At 44.4% G+C, this 19779-nt stretch overlaps 1 protein-coding gene across 1 annotated transcript in view; it reads right to left on the reverse strand.

The window, feature by feature from the left end:
* PRKCQ (protein kinase C theta) overlaps positions 1–19779 on the reverse strand; it is a 66269-nt gene that overhangs the window by 14231 nt on the left and 32259 nt on the right. Inside the window, exons 12-15 of the mRNA XM_045032460.1 lie at positions 19106–19266; positions 15776–15949; positions 6980–7071; positions 3568–3630 (exon numbers count right to left, since the gene is read on the reverse strand). Of these exons, the coding sequence (XP_044888395.1) occupies positions 3568–3630; positions 6980–7071; positions 15776–15949; positions 19106–19266 (490 nt within the window). The remainder of the gene's footprint in view (positions 1–3567; positions 3631–6979; positions 7072–15775; positions 15950–19105; positions 19267–19779) is intronic.

A 19779-nucleotide genomic window follows, 5' to 3' on the forward strand; every position in this document is an offset into this window, starting at 1 on the left:
AGACTCTGCAGGCTGCTGCGGGGAGCCGAGAGCTTGGAGAGAAATCAAAAGCAAGCCAGCCAGTGAATCACACACATCAACACAGAACAACGAGGTGCCCACACAGGAACGACCCCTGAAAGGAGAAATGGGGTGATGGCTTCTTCTGGGTTAGTCTCCAGAGCTGACCTAAACTTCAAGTTACGGCTGATAAAACAGTGATTAAGTCACAGGGACCAATTTTCAACGTGGTTTTCTGAAGAGCACATTTCTTCTGCACTCACATGCGCCAGCAGGCCCTTAAGCATGTGACTTAGCCACTTTACCTTGAATGGTCCCTTGAAATATGTGCTCACTTATGCAATCTATTCTGCCCTGAATATTGAGCTGTGACACTCCGAGTACATTTCCCAGACCTGAAGAAGAGCTCTGGAGAAGCACGAAAGTTTGTCTCTCCCACCAAAAAAGCTGGCCCAATAAAAGATGTTACCTCACCCACCTTGTCTCTGTAATATCATGGGGCCAACACGGCTACAACAACACTGCATATAGAAGTGACTTGTCATTTTGGGCACCCCACCTGAGGCATCTTGAAAGGGGCCTGACTTCCAGTGGGTGGCTACCCAGAGCCTTCTGAAAATCGGAACCTGTTTCAAATTGAGCAGCCCAAAAATAAAGGCAACCAAAATTACTTAGGCTATGGGGAGGGATGGCTCAGTGGTTTGAGCATTGGCCAGCTAAACCCAGGGTTGTGTGCCCTATCCATGAGGGGGCCATTTAGGGATCTGGGGCAAAAATCTGTCAGGGACAGTACTTGGTGTGAAGGCAGGGGACCGGTCTTGATGACCTTTCAAGGTCCCTTCCAGCTCTACAAGATCAGTATATCTCCACACACTACAGACCTTGCAGCTGTGCCACTGTAAGGTCTCTCATGTAGCTTCTCAATGCTGAGAGGAGAGAGCTCTCCCATCAACATAATTAAACCACCCCCCAGCAAGTGGTGGTAGCTATATCAGTGGGAGAAGTTCTCCTGCCGACAGAGCACGTGTGCACACTACCACTTATGCCGGCAACATTTATGTCACTCAGGGATGAGTTTTTTCACACCCCTGAGTGACATCAATTTTGCCATCATAAGTGTTAGTGTAGACATGGCCTTAGTTGCTTCTGAAAATTGAGAGCACTCTATCTGAGTAGTCAAACATGAGCCGCGTTGGACTCCTATTAAAGAATGGGGTTTATCGAAGGAAAGAAAAGGGAGTTAGGCATTCAAATCCCATCCAGCTGAGGCACCATTGAGAATCCCAGACAAAGCACCAATGTTTAAAAATAGGGACCATAATATCAAGAGAAGAAAACATTGTCACAGGACAATAGTCTCCTGCTGCCAGGATAAAAGGCGAGACATTGATCAACAAGAAATACAGAGGCAACAGTTGCGTTCACTCTCCAAGCGGCAGATATTCATGTTGTCATCATTCCCAACTTCACTGACTTTATTTCTGTTACACAAAAGAGATTAATCCAATTCTGTGATGTTGTTTTGTCTGACAGACGGAAACAAAGAACAGTATCACTTGCTCCCACCTCCATTACTGATCAGCCACAGTTTTATTTTGGCTCAAGGGACAAACGTTGAACATGCTTCAGCCAATTAAAACCCAGGCTGTTTATTAAAATGTAGAGGGGAGATGTAGTCAGATCCGGGAAAATGCCGGTAGAGGAGAATGGCAGCATGTGCTACCTGAACTACAACTCACATGAGTCATCAGGGCAGCATTTCCAAATCAAAATATTTTGTATTTCACAAAAATATTTTGCTTTTTGGCCAACATTTTTTTGGTATTGAAATTTCTGCCAAAAACTACTGATATTCTGCAAACTCACATCCTCCTCCCCCATGTTTTTCATCCAGCTCTACTAAGAACTTTCAGTAAAATTCTCAAAAGCACCAAAGGGCTGGAATAAAAATAAGACACATTCAGATGCTGGATAGTATCTTCTTAGCTTAATGTCAGTGATATTGCTCTCGTATTGAAGTAATCACCGTCATTGGTCAATACAGATTATATAAATGGCTCCCACATGAATACTAATAACGAATAAGAAGAATTATGTGAGTCAAATCTTTTGTTTTAATGGGCAGGTTGTTTGTAAACAAGGCATTCAACTGTAATTTCTGTTACTGTGTTTACACTTCATGACTAACCTTGAAATAAACTGATGTTGGTTTCAGTAAACATTGTTGCTTCTGAGAATTTTCTAATTTTCTTTCAATGATCTGCTTGCGTCCTCATTTTGTAAGGTAATAATTTAACAACTCATTTTTACCAGAGCACTGGAAGGTCAATTGTCCTGTAAAGAACTGGTTCAGTCTCGTTCCCACACGTTCAGTCATTACGCTGAATGCCAGCGATTGTCGTCAGAGGGAACGTGAGCCACAAGACTGATTTTAACAGCCCTTTCCACTCCCCATTATTCCCATGCCCTTTTATTTAGGAATTAACTGTAATCCCTGTTTGTTATATACACACAAAACTGGCAGCCTGATTCCCCCATACCTTCTCTAGTCATTTACACCTGTGCTAAGAGAAGGCAAATCAGACTGCTAGGATTTGACATCCATTTGGCAGAGGGGTATTTGACTACACAAGGTGCAAACGAGGGAATCAGGCCCTGGATATTTACTAGAGCTGGGCAAAAAAACTTTCATCGTAACCCTTCTCCAGCAGAAAACACTGTTTACACAAAACCGACTCTTTTGTGTGTTAAATTATGTCAATTTTGATTCAATTTTGTTTAGAAAAAATGGGGCAAAACATTTAGAAAATGTTGACTCCTCTCCTCTCAATAGTTTCTGAAGGAAAAGTTTTGGTTTTTCATTTGGAAACGCGACTTTATAAAAATAAATAAATGCAAAGGGTCAAAATCAAAACAAAGTGTTTCAAATTCGCTGAAACAAAATGAAACAATGAAAAATGTAAAAGTTTGGCTTTTGGACCCAATTTTGAACAATTTCCCTCCCCAAAGCTCACAATTTTTCACAGGACAGAAAATTTGTTTTCCAACCAGCTCAAGTATTTACTGATTGCTGGCAAGGTTAGTTAATGAAACCCTGGTGTTGGGTCTAATCCTCATTTACCCTGAGGCCACTTTTCGCTTCTCTAGAGTATGTCTACAGACCCGAGGTTAAAGTGCTGGTGCACTCAAAACTCCTAACGAAGTCAGTGGGAGTTCTGAATGGACATATACTGGAGGAGCTGGGCCCAGGTTCTGCAATCATGACTTTGGGATCTTTCAGTGCAAGGCACTTTGTAAATGTCCATAACATCTCAAACTGGCTTTGGAATACACAATGGGCATTGACCTCAATGGACGTAGGGGATGGGATCCCCAAAAGGGTGCATAAGACCGACTCTTTTCCAAGCTCTCTCTCCCAAAATAAAATAGGCGAATGGGATGAAAAACAAAGCGTGTTGTAAATTCAATAGTCGTAAGAAGAACAAAGTACAAACTAGCAGGTAAAATCAATATGTTGAAGAAAAAACCGAACTGTGCCGTATATTAGATTCCAAAGTGTAAAACTACCTGTATATTATTCCCTTAGAATGAAGAAATTGCAGACCACAAATGATTTCAGCAGCATAGAACCTGGAAAAAAACAGACCGTGCATCAGAACTGATGTCTCCCCACAATAATTCTCCATTCGGGGCCAGATCCGCAGCGGGTGTAAATTGGCATCACTCCACTGCAGTCAAATGATTACAAGCAACGTCTTCAAAAGCAGCCGAGTGATGTTAGGACCCCAACTCCCTTTTTCAAACATGACTTAGGCACTTAAGAGCCCAAGTTCCACTGACTTTTGATTCTGGCTTCTAAGGGACAGATTATTTAGGCACCTAAAAATGCTGATAGGTTCCGAGTGGGATATTCTAAAGGGTTTGGTTCTAATTGCCATTTAAATCACTTGGGAAATCAATGAGAGTTGGCCCCTTACCTGCGTAAGCACTTTTTAAAATCCTCTTAGGTGCCTAGTGTGCATCTTTAGGCAGCTTTGAAAATCTGCCCCCCTACGTGCCTAAGTCACTTTTGAAAATGGGACTTAGGCTCCTAAACCACTTCGGTGCTTTTGGAAATTTTACCCCACGTCAGTTTACACCAGCTGCAGATCTGGCTACTTGCGTCCTTTGTAGAGTCATTTTTTACCAAGGTTCTTTAGAGACCCTTGTTCACAGCACATTTCTGCATTGGGGTGAAACTTCACCCCAATACACAGGCCCAGTGTAGGACCAATACGCCACTTAAGTTTCACTTCAGCCCTCAAAATAGGACCCCTCTGCCCAGAGGTGAATGTAACCGTAGGGCCATATTTCCACTGGATGCGACTGCATCCTCTCATCAGACCTTGAATGTCCTAGGCTGGGGGCACCATCCTCAACATTCAGGGTTTTTTTAAAAGAAAACTCAACAAATCAAACTTTTATTTAAATTAGGCTCTGTTATTTAAATAGAAATTAATTTCTAAGGTGTTTCAATATTGACTTTTACAATATCGTTTGCTGGCATAAGGACTTAGAAAAAACTTTTATTTATTTCAATTCCTCTATTTCAATCGTGCCTATATACATTTTTAATTTTCCCTTGGCGTATTTACTTTTTATATACATTTACCTTTTTGCCATTCAATTTGGCAGGCTTCATGTCCCCATCCTGCTTGGGGGGAGGGATAGCTCAGTGGTTTGCACATTGGCCTGCTAAACCCAGCATTGTGAGTTCAATCCTCAAGGAGACTACTTAAGGATCTGGGGCAAAAAATTGGTCCTACTAGTGAAGGCAGGGGGCTGGACTCAATGACCTTTCAAGGTCCCTTCCAGTTCTAGGAGATCAGTATATCTCCAATTATTACCATCCTACTTTTTTTGCTTCTCAGTGCCAAAAACAAGAGACTCCCTTTTCTTTCATAAAATACTATTTTTGTCCAAAGTAGGTGGTCTCAGGAGCTCTGCATAAAGGGGCATGTGGCTTACACAGTCATCCTAAAGCTAAAGAGCTTCAACTTCTGGGAATGGCTGAAGATTATGGGATTCGTTTGTAGTCCTTTTGCTCAATGGCTTTTTCTAAGGGTACATCTACACTGGAACTAAAAGTGTAACTCCCGGCTCCGGTAGATGTACACGTGCTAAATTTGATTGAGCAAGAGCGGAAAAGCAGCAGAGTAGCTGCAGCAGTTCGGGAGGTGGGAGAGTCTAGCTGCCCAGAGTACAGCCCCACCCATCCTCATCGCCATCCCGTTTTTAGGCTAGGGCACGTATGTCTACCTGAGCAGGAAATTACACCCCCAACTGTAGTGTAGACACACCCTTAGAGTCTGGAGAGAGTCTTCTCCTGCCTGCAAAGACTTTCAGCAATCAAAGTGGGAAATCCTGGCTGCTTTATTTCCCCTACAGTGGGAGTTTGTTCATTTACATCAGGGCTGAACATGGCTCAGTGTGAGCTGCCCACACACTTACAAGGCCAGAAGATGTCCCCAGACATTTGACACTGAGCATCAGAGGCCTGATTAGCCTCGCGTTTACTCCAGTTTTACACCGCTGTAACTCCACTAACTTCAGGGGTTTTACTCCTGATTTCCATCGGTGGCAGTGAGATCAGAACTCTGAAATTCAAAGTGCGGCACAATCTGGGGGGGGAGGAGGTGGGGGAGTTTTAAGCCACCTTTGTGCTCTCAAAATTGTGGCCTAATCGGGGCCTACCCAGCTCCCAGTGAAATTTAGGGCAGCCCAGGGGCTGCTCTAATTTTCAACAGCCACTTATGGGCTCCTGCACGGCCCAGAGTGTTCCAGCAATGGCACTGTCCTCTCCCAATTCTCGTCCTGCCCCAAGATGTGTCTTGCCAAGAACAGGGAAGGAAGGTGGCTTGGGGCTGCTTATGCCACCCCTGCGGAGTCAAGGGAACCCCTCCTATCTGGGTAAATCCCCAGCAGCTGTTCTGTGCCCTTTTGTGGCTGGAGCCAAACAGAGGGGCCAAAACAAGGGACAGAATCAGGGCCTTGGTGTGTTGTCAAAAGCTCTGCTATTGCCTTACAGTCTTCTTCTCTGTAGATTCCCTGGAGATGTGGATCAATGTAACCCCACCATCTTAGTTCTTTAGTGAATGATTCACACTTTGTATGAAAAGGCCCAGGTACCTACTTCAGCAGCCAGACTGGGCCCGCTGATCCATGACTGGAAAAATCAGCTGAATGAAAGGCTACGCTTGACTGGAAGATCTTGAAATGGAACGTACACTTTGTGCTTTTGTTCTGGTTGTACCTAGACCCCTCAACTGAGATTGGGGCTGCAAGGTGCTAGGTGCTGTACATACACAGTATAAGAGAAAGTCTCTGCCCTGAAGAGTTTACAAGCTACACAGACAAGATAGAGAAATGGTGGGAGGGGAAACAGGCACAGGGGGAGGAAGTGACATGCCCAAAGTCAGTGGCTGAGGCCAGATAACAGTAATCATACCAAGCCCTAATATAATAATTTTCACCTGTAGGTCCAGAAGCTTTATAAAAGAGGTTCAGTAAGAGCAGCAAAGAGTCCTGTGGCACCTTATAGACTAACAGACATATTGGAGCATGAGCTTTCGTGGGTGAATACCCACTTCGTCGACATGCATCCGACGAAGTGAGTATTCACCCACGAAAGCTCATGCTCCAATATGTCTGTTAGTCTATAAGGTGCCACAGGACTCTTTGCTGCTTTTACAGATCCAGACTAACACGGCTACCCCTCTGATAAAGGAGGTTCAGTATCATTACTCCTATTTTACAGATGAGGAAACAGAGGCACAGAGAAGAGAACTGGCTTGCCCAAGCTAACACAGCAGGCCATTGGCAGAGCCAGAAACAAAATCCAAGTCTCCCGAGTCCCCATGCTTTATCCATTAGGTCACACTGCCTCCCTATTACATTAAGTATGTGACCTATAAAGTAAAAGGCAGTTAAACCATCTTACGTTGCTCTGGCGGTGTCAAACTTGTGACAGCTTTGGATATGAAACATTAGGTCTCCTCCATTTAGATATTCCATTACAAAAAAGAGGTTTTCCTAGAAAAACAATAAAAGACTAGAATTAGGTACTGAAAGGAAAAATACCATGAAGAAGGAGTGAGAGGAGAAAGGGGAAGGAAAGAAGGGTACAATATGAAGTTGGATTTCTGAAGCAAGCAACTTATTTCACTGGTATTTCCTTTCCACTTTTTTTCCATTGACCTCCTACCTAGCTCCCACTGCCCAGATTTGTATAATCACTGTTAAAAAACATAATAATAAACAATCCCTAACTCACACATAGCACTTTTCATCAGCAGATCTCAAAGTCCATTGCAAAGGAGATCAGTTTCATTATCCCCCTTTCAGAAATGGAGAAACTGAGGCAAGGAGCAGTGAAGTGACTTGCCCAAGGCCAGCCAGCAGAGTGACAGAGCTGCGAATAGAGCCCAGGGCTTTTGAGTCTCACTCCAGTGCATTGCTCACTAGGCCACACTGCCTGCCATGGGCCCCAGTCGGAGAGACACTTGCCCATGTGAGCAACTTTATGTATGGGAATAGTCCAATAGAGAGCTTGATCCTGCAATGTGCTGAGCACATTGGCCCTGATCCAGCAAAGCACTTAAGCACATGCTTAATTTTAAGCAAGTGAATAGTTCTGTTGATGGGGCAGTACATAAACAATTATTGCGAAGGTTTAAGCGAATAATAAGCCTTGTAGAATGCCCAAAATGTGCCAACAGTTCACAGAAGCTTTAGAAAGCCACAGTTCCTGCTTCCCAAGTGGATACAGACAAGTGTCCTAATACTGCAATTGAAAGACCCTGAGGCTAGTACGATGTCCCATTATATAAATGGGGTCCTGCACGGATGCAAGGGTCTGTCTGCAGGGAATCAGTAGCAGGACTGGATTCCTAAGCTTCAATTTCAGTTCTTTGCGTATGGCCATTGCATATGGTTTTGATAGTGCAATTACATTAGGGGCAGCCCTGTCATTGAGCCTGCACAGATCCAAGTGGATGCCCTGGTCTGGTGGTGTCAGAACGCCATGGAGTCTTATGCCAGGCTGGGTTCTTGCCCTTGCCCTGGCTCTGACACAGACTTCCTCTGGAGTCTTAGAAAAATCCTTTGACCTCAGTGTCTGATTCAACCAGGCTCTGAGGGACAGCCAGTGACATCAACTCCCACTGTGGTCCTCAAGAATTTAGGGTGCCGAGTACCTTTCAGGAGGTGAGCAGGACTGTAGCCTGTGCACATGCAGAACTTGGATATTAATTACTGACCCAAAATCCTGTTGTAAACATTAATAAAACAATAACTTAGATTATGAATTTAGGCAAAGTCTGAAACGAGTGTTGGTGCATAAACTGCATCATGCCAGGAAGCACTGTGCCTCAGAGATACCCTGGGAGTCACAATTTCTCCCTTGCTTCTTTCTTGATCCTGAAGGGTAGTGATTTGCTGCTGGCCTGTACCAGCAGTAAATTATTCTTCCAATCCTGCCAGCTCAGCTTCTCTGGCCAGCCAGTTCCCCTCCTCTCTCTGTTGCCATGCTCCAGGGTGGGAGTCAGCTGGCAAATAGTCCTGCTTACTCCCATGTTCCTGGACCTGGATAGGATCGTAAGGGGGATTCCTCCTCCCATTCTTGAGCATATATTCTGGGTCAGAGCATAGCCCGATGTTTGCAGTGTCCCGCGAACAAGAAAAACGCTATATACAGCTAGACATTCCCCACCTGTTGGAGTCAATCTTACTATGGCCTTTCCCATTCTAAGTACAGAGACGACTATAAATACCACAATGCTGTAATAAGCACCCATTTTAATGGTGCCGACTGAGTATGCTATGTGTTATTATCATGGCACAGGGAATTGTGTTGCTCCGGGCTGTGCAATACACAACATTAAAGACATGCTCTGCCTTGAGGAACTGGTAATTGAAAAAAACAAACCCACATAAGACAGTGTGCAATGGGAAACCATCTGAAAATGATGTCAGCCTTCCTGGGTGCTGCGCACTCTGGTAAGGGGTTGACTGATTTCAGTGGGAGATGTGTTACAAGATCAAACCCTCACGGCTTTGAGAAACAGAATGTACATTCTACCAAAGTGCATTGTATCACTTGGCTCATTGCCTACCTTCTCAGGGTGTGGCGTGCATGGAGTTAAATCAACATGCTCCCGCTTTACATGCAACTACTGTGAAAATGAATAGTTGCTGGCAGTAGTGATTTTGCCTTTATAAACAGGAAGTATGAAACAGGGCAGCATTTAAATGAATCTTGGGAAGGTCTGGTCTAGCTAATCCTGCTGGAAACACTCCACAGCACTTTCCCTGGGGTCTGTTTATTTTTTAAGCACTGCAGACATACAAATATAAGTCAGACCAGTTACTGAAGAGGAAGAAATATCTTCCCATGGCTTTAACGGTCACAAATATTTGACCCATTCATGTGGTAGGCATGCATACCACAGACACCTGCTGTTAGTTTCCTTTATCCTAGCAAATGTGTGCCATTCTAGGGCCAAATTCCCAGAGAGTGTAAATTCACATAACTCCACTGAGGTCCATGGAAATAGGCTGATTTACACCAGCGAAGGATCTGGCCCTCCAAGCCCACCTATATCAGAATGTATAGTCCTGCCTTGGGTCTGACCCTGTCCATCCTTAGATGCATTGACTTCAGTGGGACTACTTAGGTGATGAATGGCTTGTGCAGGATCCTACCTCTGTCAATTTGTGGTTATAGGAAGTACAGAAGATACTACTTGCAATGGAAGCTTTTGGGGACAATCAAAGCCTAGCTGCTAAAGACAAAGTGACTGAGGGTTTAATTTTGTTCTTCAGTGCTAAAGAATGTTTCCCCTTGTGTAATATCAGCCTATTCGCTAGAGATGGCAGCATTTCCTACAGCTGCCAGCCAATTCAATTCAGTCCTCATCTCACACAATTAGCTTTTTATTCTGATTCTCGCACTTGCAGCATCTTTTACTGCATGTTAAATAACCTGATTCAGGATGCTCTGCTTTGCGAGTCCATCTGCTTGATTTAAAGCAGCAAACACAACTGAATATGTATGAAAAGATGCAGGTGTAGATTACTGTATCTCCACATGCTAAAGGCCTCCTGGCATAATTCAGCAAAAGGCTAATTCCACCACTTAAGTCTAACTTAGGACTTCAAAACAAGAGTTCTCTGCGGTGCTGAAGTGGAGTAGCTAACCTACCCCTCCTGCAAGGGGATAGAACTGCCCCGATTGCTGGTTTCAGGGCTGGTTGAAAATTTTCAAAAATTATTTTTGAATGGAAAACTGGGTTTTTGACTAAGCAAAAATTGCCTTTTGCTCAAAAAATTTCAATCTTTTATTGGAAAACCTAAAAATGCTCTAATTTTCAGCTGAAAACTGAAAAAGTTTTGGCCAAAACACTTTGGTTTTAAATCTGTGAAAAAAAGTCAAAATCTTCTGCAATGGAAAAAAATATTCTGACCAGCTCACCTTAAAAACCCCAACCTATAGACCAGCTGTTTATCTGGTATAAATGGAGCTGATTGTCAGTAGAGCAATGGATTGTCAATGGAGCTATGCAGATTTACTCCAGGTGAGACTATGGCTCTTTGTCACTTTAATAATCACTGACACCTGCTTTCCCCTTTTCCTCGCCTACCTGCTGTGCAGAGGGCAAAACTCAGCCCCCATCATGTACTGACATCATCTTTGTACTGTAATGTCTTTTCAATACAGACTTTATATTTTTGATGTGACAACGATCCATTGTGAACTTGAACGTGGGGGACAATTGTGTTTTTACAACTTTTTTGAAAGCTAGTCTTTTGAACTGCACTGGCTTAAATTTGTATGATGCTGATATAGCAGCACAGTGACAGGCACAGAAAACCTAGCCAGGAATTTCCAACTCAAAGAAAAAATCTAATAATTTAATTTTTTTTTGTCCTGAATCAGGATGAAAAGTAGGATTCTTGAAATTTTTCATGGATCAAAATATTCTGAAAAATTTTGATTCAGAAATGGATAAGCATTTCATCATTGTCGATCACAATGAAATTTGTCAGTGTGCCCATACTGAAATGTTTTATTTTGATTTGTTGAACTGACCTAAAATGTTTCATACAGAATAAGTTCAAAATTAAACTCCATTTCCTTATGATGCCACATTGCCCCATGGGAATTTTAGATTGGGAGCCTGAAGGTCCCATTTGGGCCAGGGTCCCTGACTGGACTACAGGTTTCAGAGGGGTAGCCGTGTTAGTCTGTATCAGCAAAAACGACGAGGAATCCTTGTGGCACCTTAGAGACTAAAAAATTTATTTGGGCATAAGCTTTCATGGGCTATAACCCACTTCATCTGATGCATCTGGACTACATTTCCCATAATACACCTGCAATCACGTGCAGGGCCGGTGCAACCATTTAGGCGACCATGGTGCTAGGATTTGGGGGGTGGCATTTTCTTCGGCAGTGACTGCGGCGGACGGATCTTCGGCCGCCCCGGTCGCTGCCGGCATTTAGGCAGAGGGAGCTGGGGCAGGGGAGCGCGGGGAGGGCCGTCTGCAGCAAGTAAGTGGGGGGGGCGGCAAGCAGGGGAACTCCCCGCCCCAGCTCACCCTTGCCCCGCCTCCTCCCCGAGCACGCCGTGGCGGCTTCACTTCTCCCACCTCCCAGGCTTGTGGCGCCAATCAGCTTAGGCACCGCAAGCATGGGAGGCAGGAGAAGTGAAGCAGCAATGGCATGCTTGGGGTGCTCGTGCGCGGAGCAGGGGTGAGCTGGGGTGGGGGGGTGCCTCAGGGCGGAGTGTGGGGGATGGGGAGCTGCCGCAGGGGTGGCGCCTCAGGGCAGAGAGCGGGAGCTGCCGTGGGGGGGGGGGGGGGGCTCAGGGCGGGGGCTCGGGGACGGGGGAGGGTGCAAGGTGGAAGTTTTGCCTAGGGCGTGAAACATCCTTACACCGGCCCTGATCACGTGTGTCCTTTGATGCACCACCCAGCTTGGTCAGAGGGGAGTCCATGTTGCCCATAGGAGAGCATGGGGCTCCGAAGTACAACTGCCATTAGGCAAAGGCAGCACAATACGGAAATGAAGTTTAATGTTGAACTGACTCAAAATGTTCGACAAACTGAAATATTCTGATTCAGATTGATGGAAAATTTAAAAAAAAAAAAAATCAGCAAAATTGAAATGTTCCCATGGAAAATTCAACTTTCCGGAAACAGCATTCTCTACATTCAATGTCATTTTGATAGGGAATTCCTGACCAGCTCTAATAAAGATGTAGGTTTGATATGTTGATAAGAGGATGATGGGAGTGCTCATATATATTAATAACCTAATGCTACATGGTACTGAGTGTTCGCCATGACATCCTGAGTGTGCTCCACACCCACTGAAGCTTTTTGAAAACTCTCAGCCCACCACAGAATTGGCTCCTAAGATTTTTTTTTTTAATGGAAGTTACAGGCTCTGATTCTCCTTTACCCTAAGGCCCTGTATACTAGTCTGTCAGTGAACAGGAGTCTGAACGTGTTAAATCCCATACGTTAACGTGACATGTTATGTCAAATTTGGCCCAGCCTTTAGGTGCTGTATAAATGAGCTGTTACAAAAGATAAGGCTAACAGCACAGAAATGTTTCAGTAACATTTGTTTTTAAACTACAATAAATACGGTTTCTATTTTACTGTGAGAGGGGCCTTAATGTAAATTAGAATCTGGGGTATGAAGTGAAACAAGCTGTAAACAAAAATGAAACTGACTTTCAAAAATAGAAAGTCTATTTTTATGGTTCAAGCTCAGTGAAATGCAAAAATCAATCAATAAATAAAAAGAAGCAGCATCAATGGTGAAGAGTTAATCAGAGAGTAACACTGTATCGGTGTCAATAATTTCGGGATTAGTAGCATAGGAATTATAAAACAGTTTTTACAGTGTCCATGTAAATCACATAAAATAAAAGGTTTTTTAACACAGTATATAATTAGCCTGTTGAACTCACTGCTGAGATTATTGTGGCAAAAAAAAAAATCTGAAAAAAGTGCATCTTCATTTATTCTAAGGAGGCTAAAAATGACAAGTTGCCTGATTTTCATGAGTGCTGCATCTTCCATGGAAGTCAGTGAGAGCCGTAGGTGCTCAGCATCTTTGAAATTCAGGCCAAAGGACTATCAATTCTCATACTTCATAGCATACATTGATCATCACTGGTGGGGATCAAGCAGAACTTATCCCCCAGTAATGGATCATACTGTCCAATCTAGGTACATTAGGGAGATATTTTATTCCTTTGAAGACATGTGGCAGATATTGATGCTGATGAGGAACACTGGACTGAAAGGACTACTGGTCTGTCTCAGTATGGAGATGCCTATGTTCCTGTTTCTACTATTCTTTGTAGATGCATTCAGTACATAAAGGAACTCAGAAACTTCGCATTGCCAACAAATCAATATTTCAGAAAGGTTTCTGACGCACGCTTTTCTGTTTGAAGTCACTTATCAAAAGCCATTCCAGTGAAGCCTTCAAAAAGAGATTCCAGTAATAACTCCTAGGCATGGCTTCTACACACCAGTGCATCTGCTATGAAATGCTTACTCTGAGGATATTATGATTAAAACATGCCTCCATCGAGTGGTGAGAGAATGTCTGCGGCTTGTTACAGCTCTCTCATTCAGAATGACTTTCATGAGTTGAATGATCACTGCTTGACTCGGAAAGGTCAGAGGAGAAAAACATAAGTCAGAAATCAATCACAGTCTACGGGCGATTTGGATTAAAAAGACATGCGCTAACTCCTATAGCTATAGTGTGAAATGAAGAAGCCAAACTGCTTTAAAATGTTGAAAAGTTGACTTGAGTAAGACCAAAGAAGATGCTTAACGAACGTCAAGAGGGCAATATAGCATCATGCAGTAGAGAGGGGGGCTTGAAGGGATCACTCATTTGACCTTGTTGCATTTTTTCAGAACTATTCACTATACAGATCCTTGTGCTTCAGGGTGTAAGCCAACCGTTGACTCTAGGAGCCTAGGAGAAGCTTGTCCTGGAGGCAGGTTACCCCACAACTGCCTACTGTAGGGTTTCTTGCACTTCCTCTGAAGCAGCTGGTGTTGGCCACTGTTGACGACAGGATCTTGGACTATATAAACCAACGCTCTATTCTAGTAACATATACATTGCTATGTATCATTCCCAGTGGTGTCTCACCCAACCTACCCTTGAATATCAACCACCTCCACTGGGAGTATTTTCCACTTCCCAGTTGTTATTATTGTCAAGAATACTTTTCCTATTATCTAGTCTCAGTTTTCTTTCCTTAGTTTCAGGGCATTTATCTTTCCCCCACCATCAGCTGAAACTGTACATAATTTCCTTCCTGTATGTTATGGGTATCCCTTTGCTCATCATCCTGAAAGGATTAAAATAGATGCCATGATTCAAAATTTCATGATCTACTGACACGGGAGTTCACAAACTTTTCCACAGTAAATTTCATCCACTGTCCTTAAACACATGTTGTTTGGGAAGCAGCAGAGGTACTATTTATTTCCTATGACACTTGCTGCTCTGTTGTTAACCTAGCACTGAGCAACATCTAGCATTGCTAAATTAGGGTATATGAATGAGCATGGAAGCCTCCTGAGATGAAGCTAGACCTTCCAGAGCTGCCTGAGTGAACAGAGTGGTCATTGGGATATCTCCAGTTAAACTTGTCGTAATGCCAGTTTAAAATGTTACTAGGGGTTGGACTAGATGACCTCCTGAGGTCCCTTCCAACCCTGAGATTCTATGATTATATAGAGCAGTGGTCCCCAAAGTGCCTTAGGGAGTGCAAAGGAACATTGGGGGCGTGGGGGGGCGAGACCCGGGCCAGCTCCCATGGAGGGCAGGGAGGGAGCACAACCCAGCCCCACTCGACCCCCAGCTCTGCTGTAGCCCCGCCTCCCAGCTGCTTCTCCGCTCCCGGCTCTAGCCTCAGCCCCCAGCCATGGCTCCGCTCCTGGCCCAGCCTCAGTCCTCAACCCCTGGCTGCAGCTCCGTTCCCGTCCCCAGGTTCCCAGGTGTCATTCCAGCCTCAGCCCCCTTATCCCTGTCCATGTGCCCCCCCAGGAGCCACAGCCCCGGCTCTGGAGCGGGGGTGCGGACAGGGGTAAGGGGTGTGTGTGACTCTTACAAGTTTGGGGACCACTGATATGTAGGGAAGGAAACAAACTAGTTCTTTTTTATTTGCCTGGTATGGTGCTTGAAAGGCTGGTCAGGGACAGAGAGAAAAACTCTGGAAGCTACGTTTTGCATTAGGGCCCACAAGGCTCATGCACTATTTAAGTCCCACTTAAGCCTTGTTTTGAGAGCTTAAATAGTGATATGTCTTGTGCTGTCCCTCTGCACAGGACTGAATTTCACCCTTAGTACATACTGCAACCCCCTGTGCACCACAGTGACTCTCTGCACTGCCAGGCTTAGGTGGGGAAAGAAGCATGAATCTACAGGGGCCAATGTCCAAGCATGTTCCTTGGAACGGATCAGCTGGCCAAGTGTCCCACCCACCCCTACACCCAGCACTCGTCGGATGAAAGCTGGGGATGAGGTCAAAGTTTCTGAGGCACATGCTGAGACTGAAGAGTCCTTCCTTTAGCCCTATTTTGTTTGAGAGAACTTTCCTCAGAGTAAACAGGCTCAGGCTTTTGCCCAGTAACAGGAGTAAAGCAGAGTGTCCCCAGCATGTTCCGGCACAACTGGAAAGCAGGTATTTACCTTGGTTTGGAATGTACAATACACATGGGTTAGAAACGGGTGCTCCCAAGCTAAGGAGAGGACTCTCTTTTCCACCATGGTGCATTCGACGTCATCGTCCATCAAAACCACATCCTTCTTCAGAGCCTTCACAGCGAAAAACTGATCCGTGTTCTTTAACTCAGCAAGGAAGACCTAGAAGGGGAAGGCCAACTCATATAAGACGTGAATTTTCTCAAATCATGTTCAGACCCGTTTAAAGAAGTGGGCTGAGAATAATTGGCTCAACACCAAGGTTGAGCAGACAACTTAGAGTGGAAGGATGATCTAGTGCAGGGGTCGGCAACCTTTCAGAAGTGGTGTGCTGAGTCTTCATTTATTCACTCTAATTCAGGGGTTCTCAAACTGGGGATCGGGACCCCTGAGGCGGTTGTGAAGGTATTATATGGAGGTGTCGCGAGCTATCAGCCTCCGCTCCAAACCCCACTCTGCCTCCAGCATTTATAATAGTGTTAAATATATTAAAAAGTGTTTTTCATTTATAAGGGGGGTCGCACTCAGAGGCTTGCTGTGTGAAAGGGGTCACCAGTACAAAAGTTTGAGAACCACTGCTCTAATTTAAGGTTTCGCGTGTCTGTAATACATTTTAACATTTTTAGAAGGTCTCTTTCTCTCAGTCTATAATATATAACTAAACTATTGTTGTATGTAAAGTAAATAAGGTTTTTAAAATGTTTAAGAAGCTTCATTTAAAATTAAGTTAAAATGCAGAGTCCCAGGACCGGTGGCAAGGACCTGGGCATTGTGAGTGCCACTGAAAATCAGCTTGTGTGCCGCCTTTGGCATGTAGTGGCTAAGTCGTCCGACTAGGACTCAGGTAGTCTGAATTCAGGTCCCGATTCTGCCCCAAATGTATGAGACTTTGGGAAAGTCACTCAATCTACCTTATGCCTTAGTTTCTATTTGTAAAATATGGATAACGCTTTCCTACCTCATAGGGGTGTTGTGGGGATAAATCCACTAATGACTATGAGGCACTTGGTTCCTACAGTGATGTAGGCCATGTAAGTAGATGGAACACTTCAGACATGTGAAAACTTTGATGACTGAAACCAGTTTTATGCTCATTTTCATAAATAATGGTTTCCATTTTCTGGCCACTCTGCTAACCACTACAATACTCTAAAAGACATATGGGGGAGTATTATTTTGTCAGCGATATATAAAGGGAACATTTGGGGTCAGATTCTCAGCTGGGATAAATCAATGTAGCTCCACTGATTGACTGATTTACAGGAGTGCGGTATGAATAGAGAGGTTGCACTTCTACAGCATTTCTCGTCTGAGGATCTCGTCTGAGTTTAGCAAATACTAACGAACTGAGTCGCAGAGAAATAGGCAAGCTTTAGTATACCTCTTTTACTGATGGGGAAACTGCGGCACTCCGAGGCAAAATGACTGAATGAGCCAGTAGCAGTGTTGGAAGACTGATTTCTAGGCCTACAGGCTAATTACAGTACTAGGGAACCATGTGGCTTAGAGGACAGAGCACAGTACAGGGCATCAGAGGACCTGGCCTCACTTCTTAACTCTGTCATAAATTTTTCAGATGATCTTGGGCAAGTCACTTCCCGCTCTGTGTCTCACTTTCTCCGTCTCTGATATGGGGATACTGACATCCTTTATAAAGTGCTTTGAGATCGATGGATAAAAAACACTATATAAGAGTTAGGTCTTATTATTAACATGCCCCTTGGTTAGCTAAACGTTCAAGAACAATCAATGAGGCTTCCTCAGTACTGTTTACTGAACCGTAGCTATGGAAAAGTGCAGGGGATTTGCAAGTTTTATTTAATCTTTTGGTTACTTGTATGTTTAACTTATCAGTGTGTCGTGTGTCACCTCTCCCACGCCATATGGGGAATAATCAGTAATATTAATGCTGATCTCTCACAGTGCCCTCTCCACGCTATGGAATATTCTTTAAGAGAGGCGCTCAAGGGATAGTAACCAGAGTGGAACTGTCTGACTGGGAGGCAGGAGAGGGTAGGAGACAGTAGGGTCAATGCAGCGGCAATGGGCTTCTACACAGATGGCCCAGTACCATCGAAACCCATACAGATCTCTGGAGATTGGCAGGGTATGAAGGCTGAAGACCCTGCATCTTCTCCAAAGGAGGACACACCCCACTCCAACCAATGGAAGAATTTGGAGAGAATTCTGTGGAGGAAGCTTGTAGTATTTTCTACTCCCACCCGGTTTTCTGTGGAAGAGCCCGATTTGTACTAAGCTTGTTCAACTATGGAAAGCAAAATGGAAAAAAATAAATCAGATGTTTCATTAACAATTTAAGATGTGACCACTGCAATTGCATCAGTCCATAAAATATGCAAGAATCAGCCATACACCCAGGGGAGGTTCCATCTCTTATGTCTTTGGGCAATACGTTATCTAATACGTGCGCACTCATTAGCTGATGCTAAATTGCAATGAAGAGTTGCTTCCGAAATGCCTCTCAAAACTGCATTAGTGCCAGATGAGTTCATCATGGTTAACGTTATCATGGAGGATGCTTCCACGAATTAATAATAATCAGCCACACAATGTAAAGGGATACGAACGAATCCGCTGAAGGTAGAAGATTCATGTTTCAGATCCAAGGCACAGATCCCCAGCTGATTTAAACTGGTAGAGCTCCATTAACTCAGTGGAGCTATACAGATTTACATCAGCTGGAGATCTGGCCCTAAACATCTAAGGGATGTAGCTGAATCCAGCCTGAGTAAGGGGCAGAGCATTGTTGCACTGCCCCAAGAACAGGGAGCTTCATAATCTGGTTCCTGCTTCCTCATTGCCCTGGAGGGGGAAGTAATCTACTCCAGCCTTTTTTCAGGTGCAGCTTACTTCCTCCTCTGAGCTAGCTCAGCTGTGCTGGCTGATAGCAGAGCCAGGACTCCACCCAGTCCGTTCTCTGCCCGACTTCTCCCCACCCACATGCATAAAACGGGAAGTAGCAGCCTGGCTGTGATGTGGGTAGCCGGTGCAGGGGAGGAAGAGGTCCATTATCGTATATTTACTTTCCTATGCAGAGGTGGGGCTGGGTTTATGATTGAGCCCTGGGAGAATTAGGTTTCTATGCAATGCAACAGTTGGGTACCCTTGGCAATGTTTAAATCTAATTTATTATTAAGGACTTTTGGGTCAGGGTTTCTTCCGAGGTATGAAAACAGAGAGTCATGCCTTCTGCCCCCCGGCAATGCAACATCCACGTAGGCATTGAAAAGCTGGTTATATTCTCCAGCAATGCACTGCCTGGTTTTGCTTAGCACACGTCAGCTCCATCTCACTTACCTTGCCAAAGCTTCCCTTTCCCAACATTTTGTGTAAGACAAAATCGTCGATTGTTAATTTCAGCTGCTCAGACTTCTGGTCTTTCCCTGATTCTGATTCTATGAGAGACTCGGGGCTTGTCACGTCTTCCACCGGCGTCTCCCAGGAGATTCCCTGTGGCTCTGAAATGAACCCCAAAGCAAAATAAACACCCAGAAACAAAACAAAAAATCCACATCCTAGTTTTCCATATTTCAAAGACACCCAGTCCCAATTAAAATCAATGGCAATCAGGTGTCCACATTCAGTAGGTGGATTTGAAAACCGCAGGCATTGTACCTTAATCTCCTAGTTACATCAGTTTTTACAGTGGTGTAACTGCACTGACTTAAGTAGAGTGACTCCCGATGTTACATGGGTGTAAATGAGAAGAGAAAGACATCCTTTAAGTGGTTTGCTTTCAAAGCCGAAGAACCGGGCCAAGCCCTGAGATGCTGTGTAGCTTTTACTTGACTCTGCTTCTTGCTGGCTGCCGCACCATGCCATGACATCTTACCCTTGGGCCTCTTGCAAGTCCATTGCCAAGGCTGCTGTGTGAAACCGATGAGACACTGTTTATACTTCATGCTCTTGTCCCAGAAGTTCAGATCAGGTTGGCTGCCTTTGCTGTCAGTTCCTGGAGTGGGACTTCCAAG

Source organism: Mauremys mutica, chromosome 1 (assembly GCF_020497125.1).
Source record: "Mauremys mutica isolate MM-2020 ecotype Southern chromosome 1, ASM2049712v1, whole genome shotgun sequence".
NCBI lineage: Eukaryota > Metazoa > Chordata > Testudines > Geoemydidae > Mauremys > Mauremys mutica.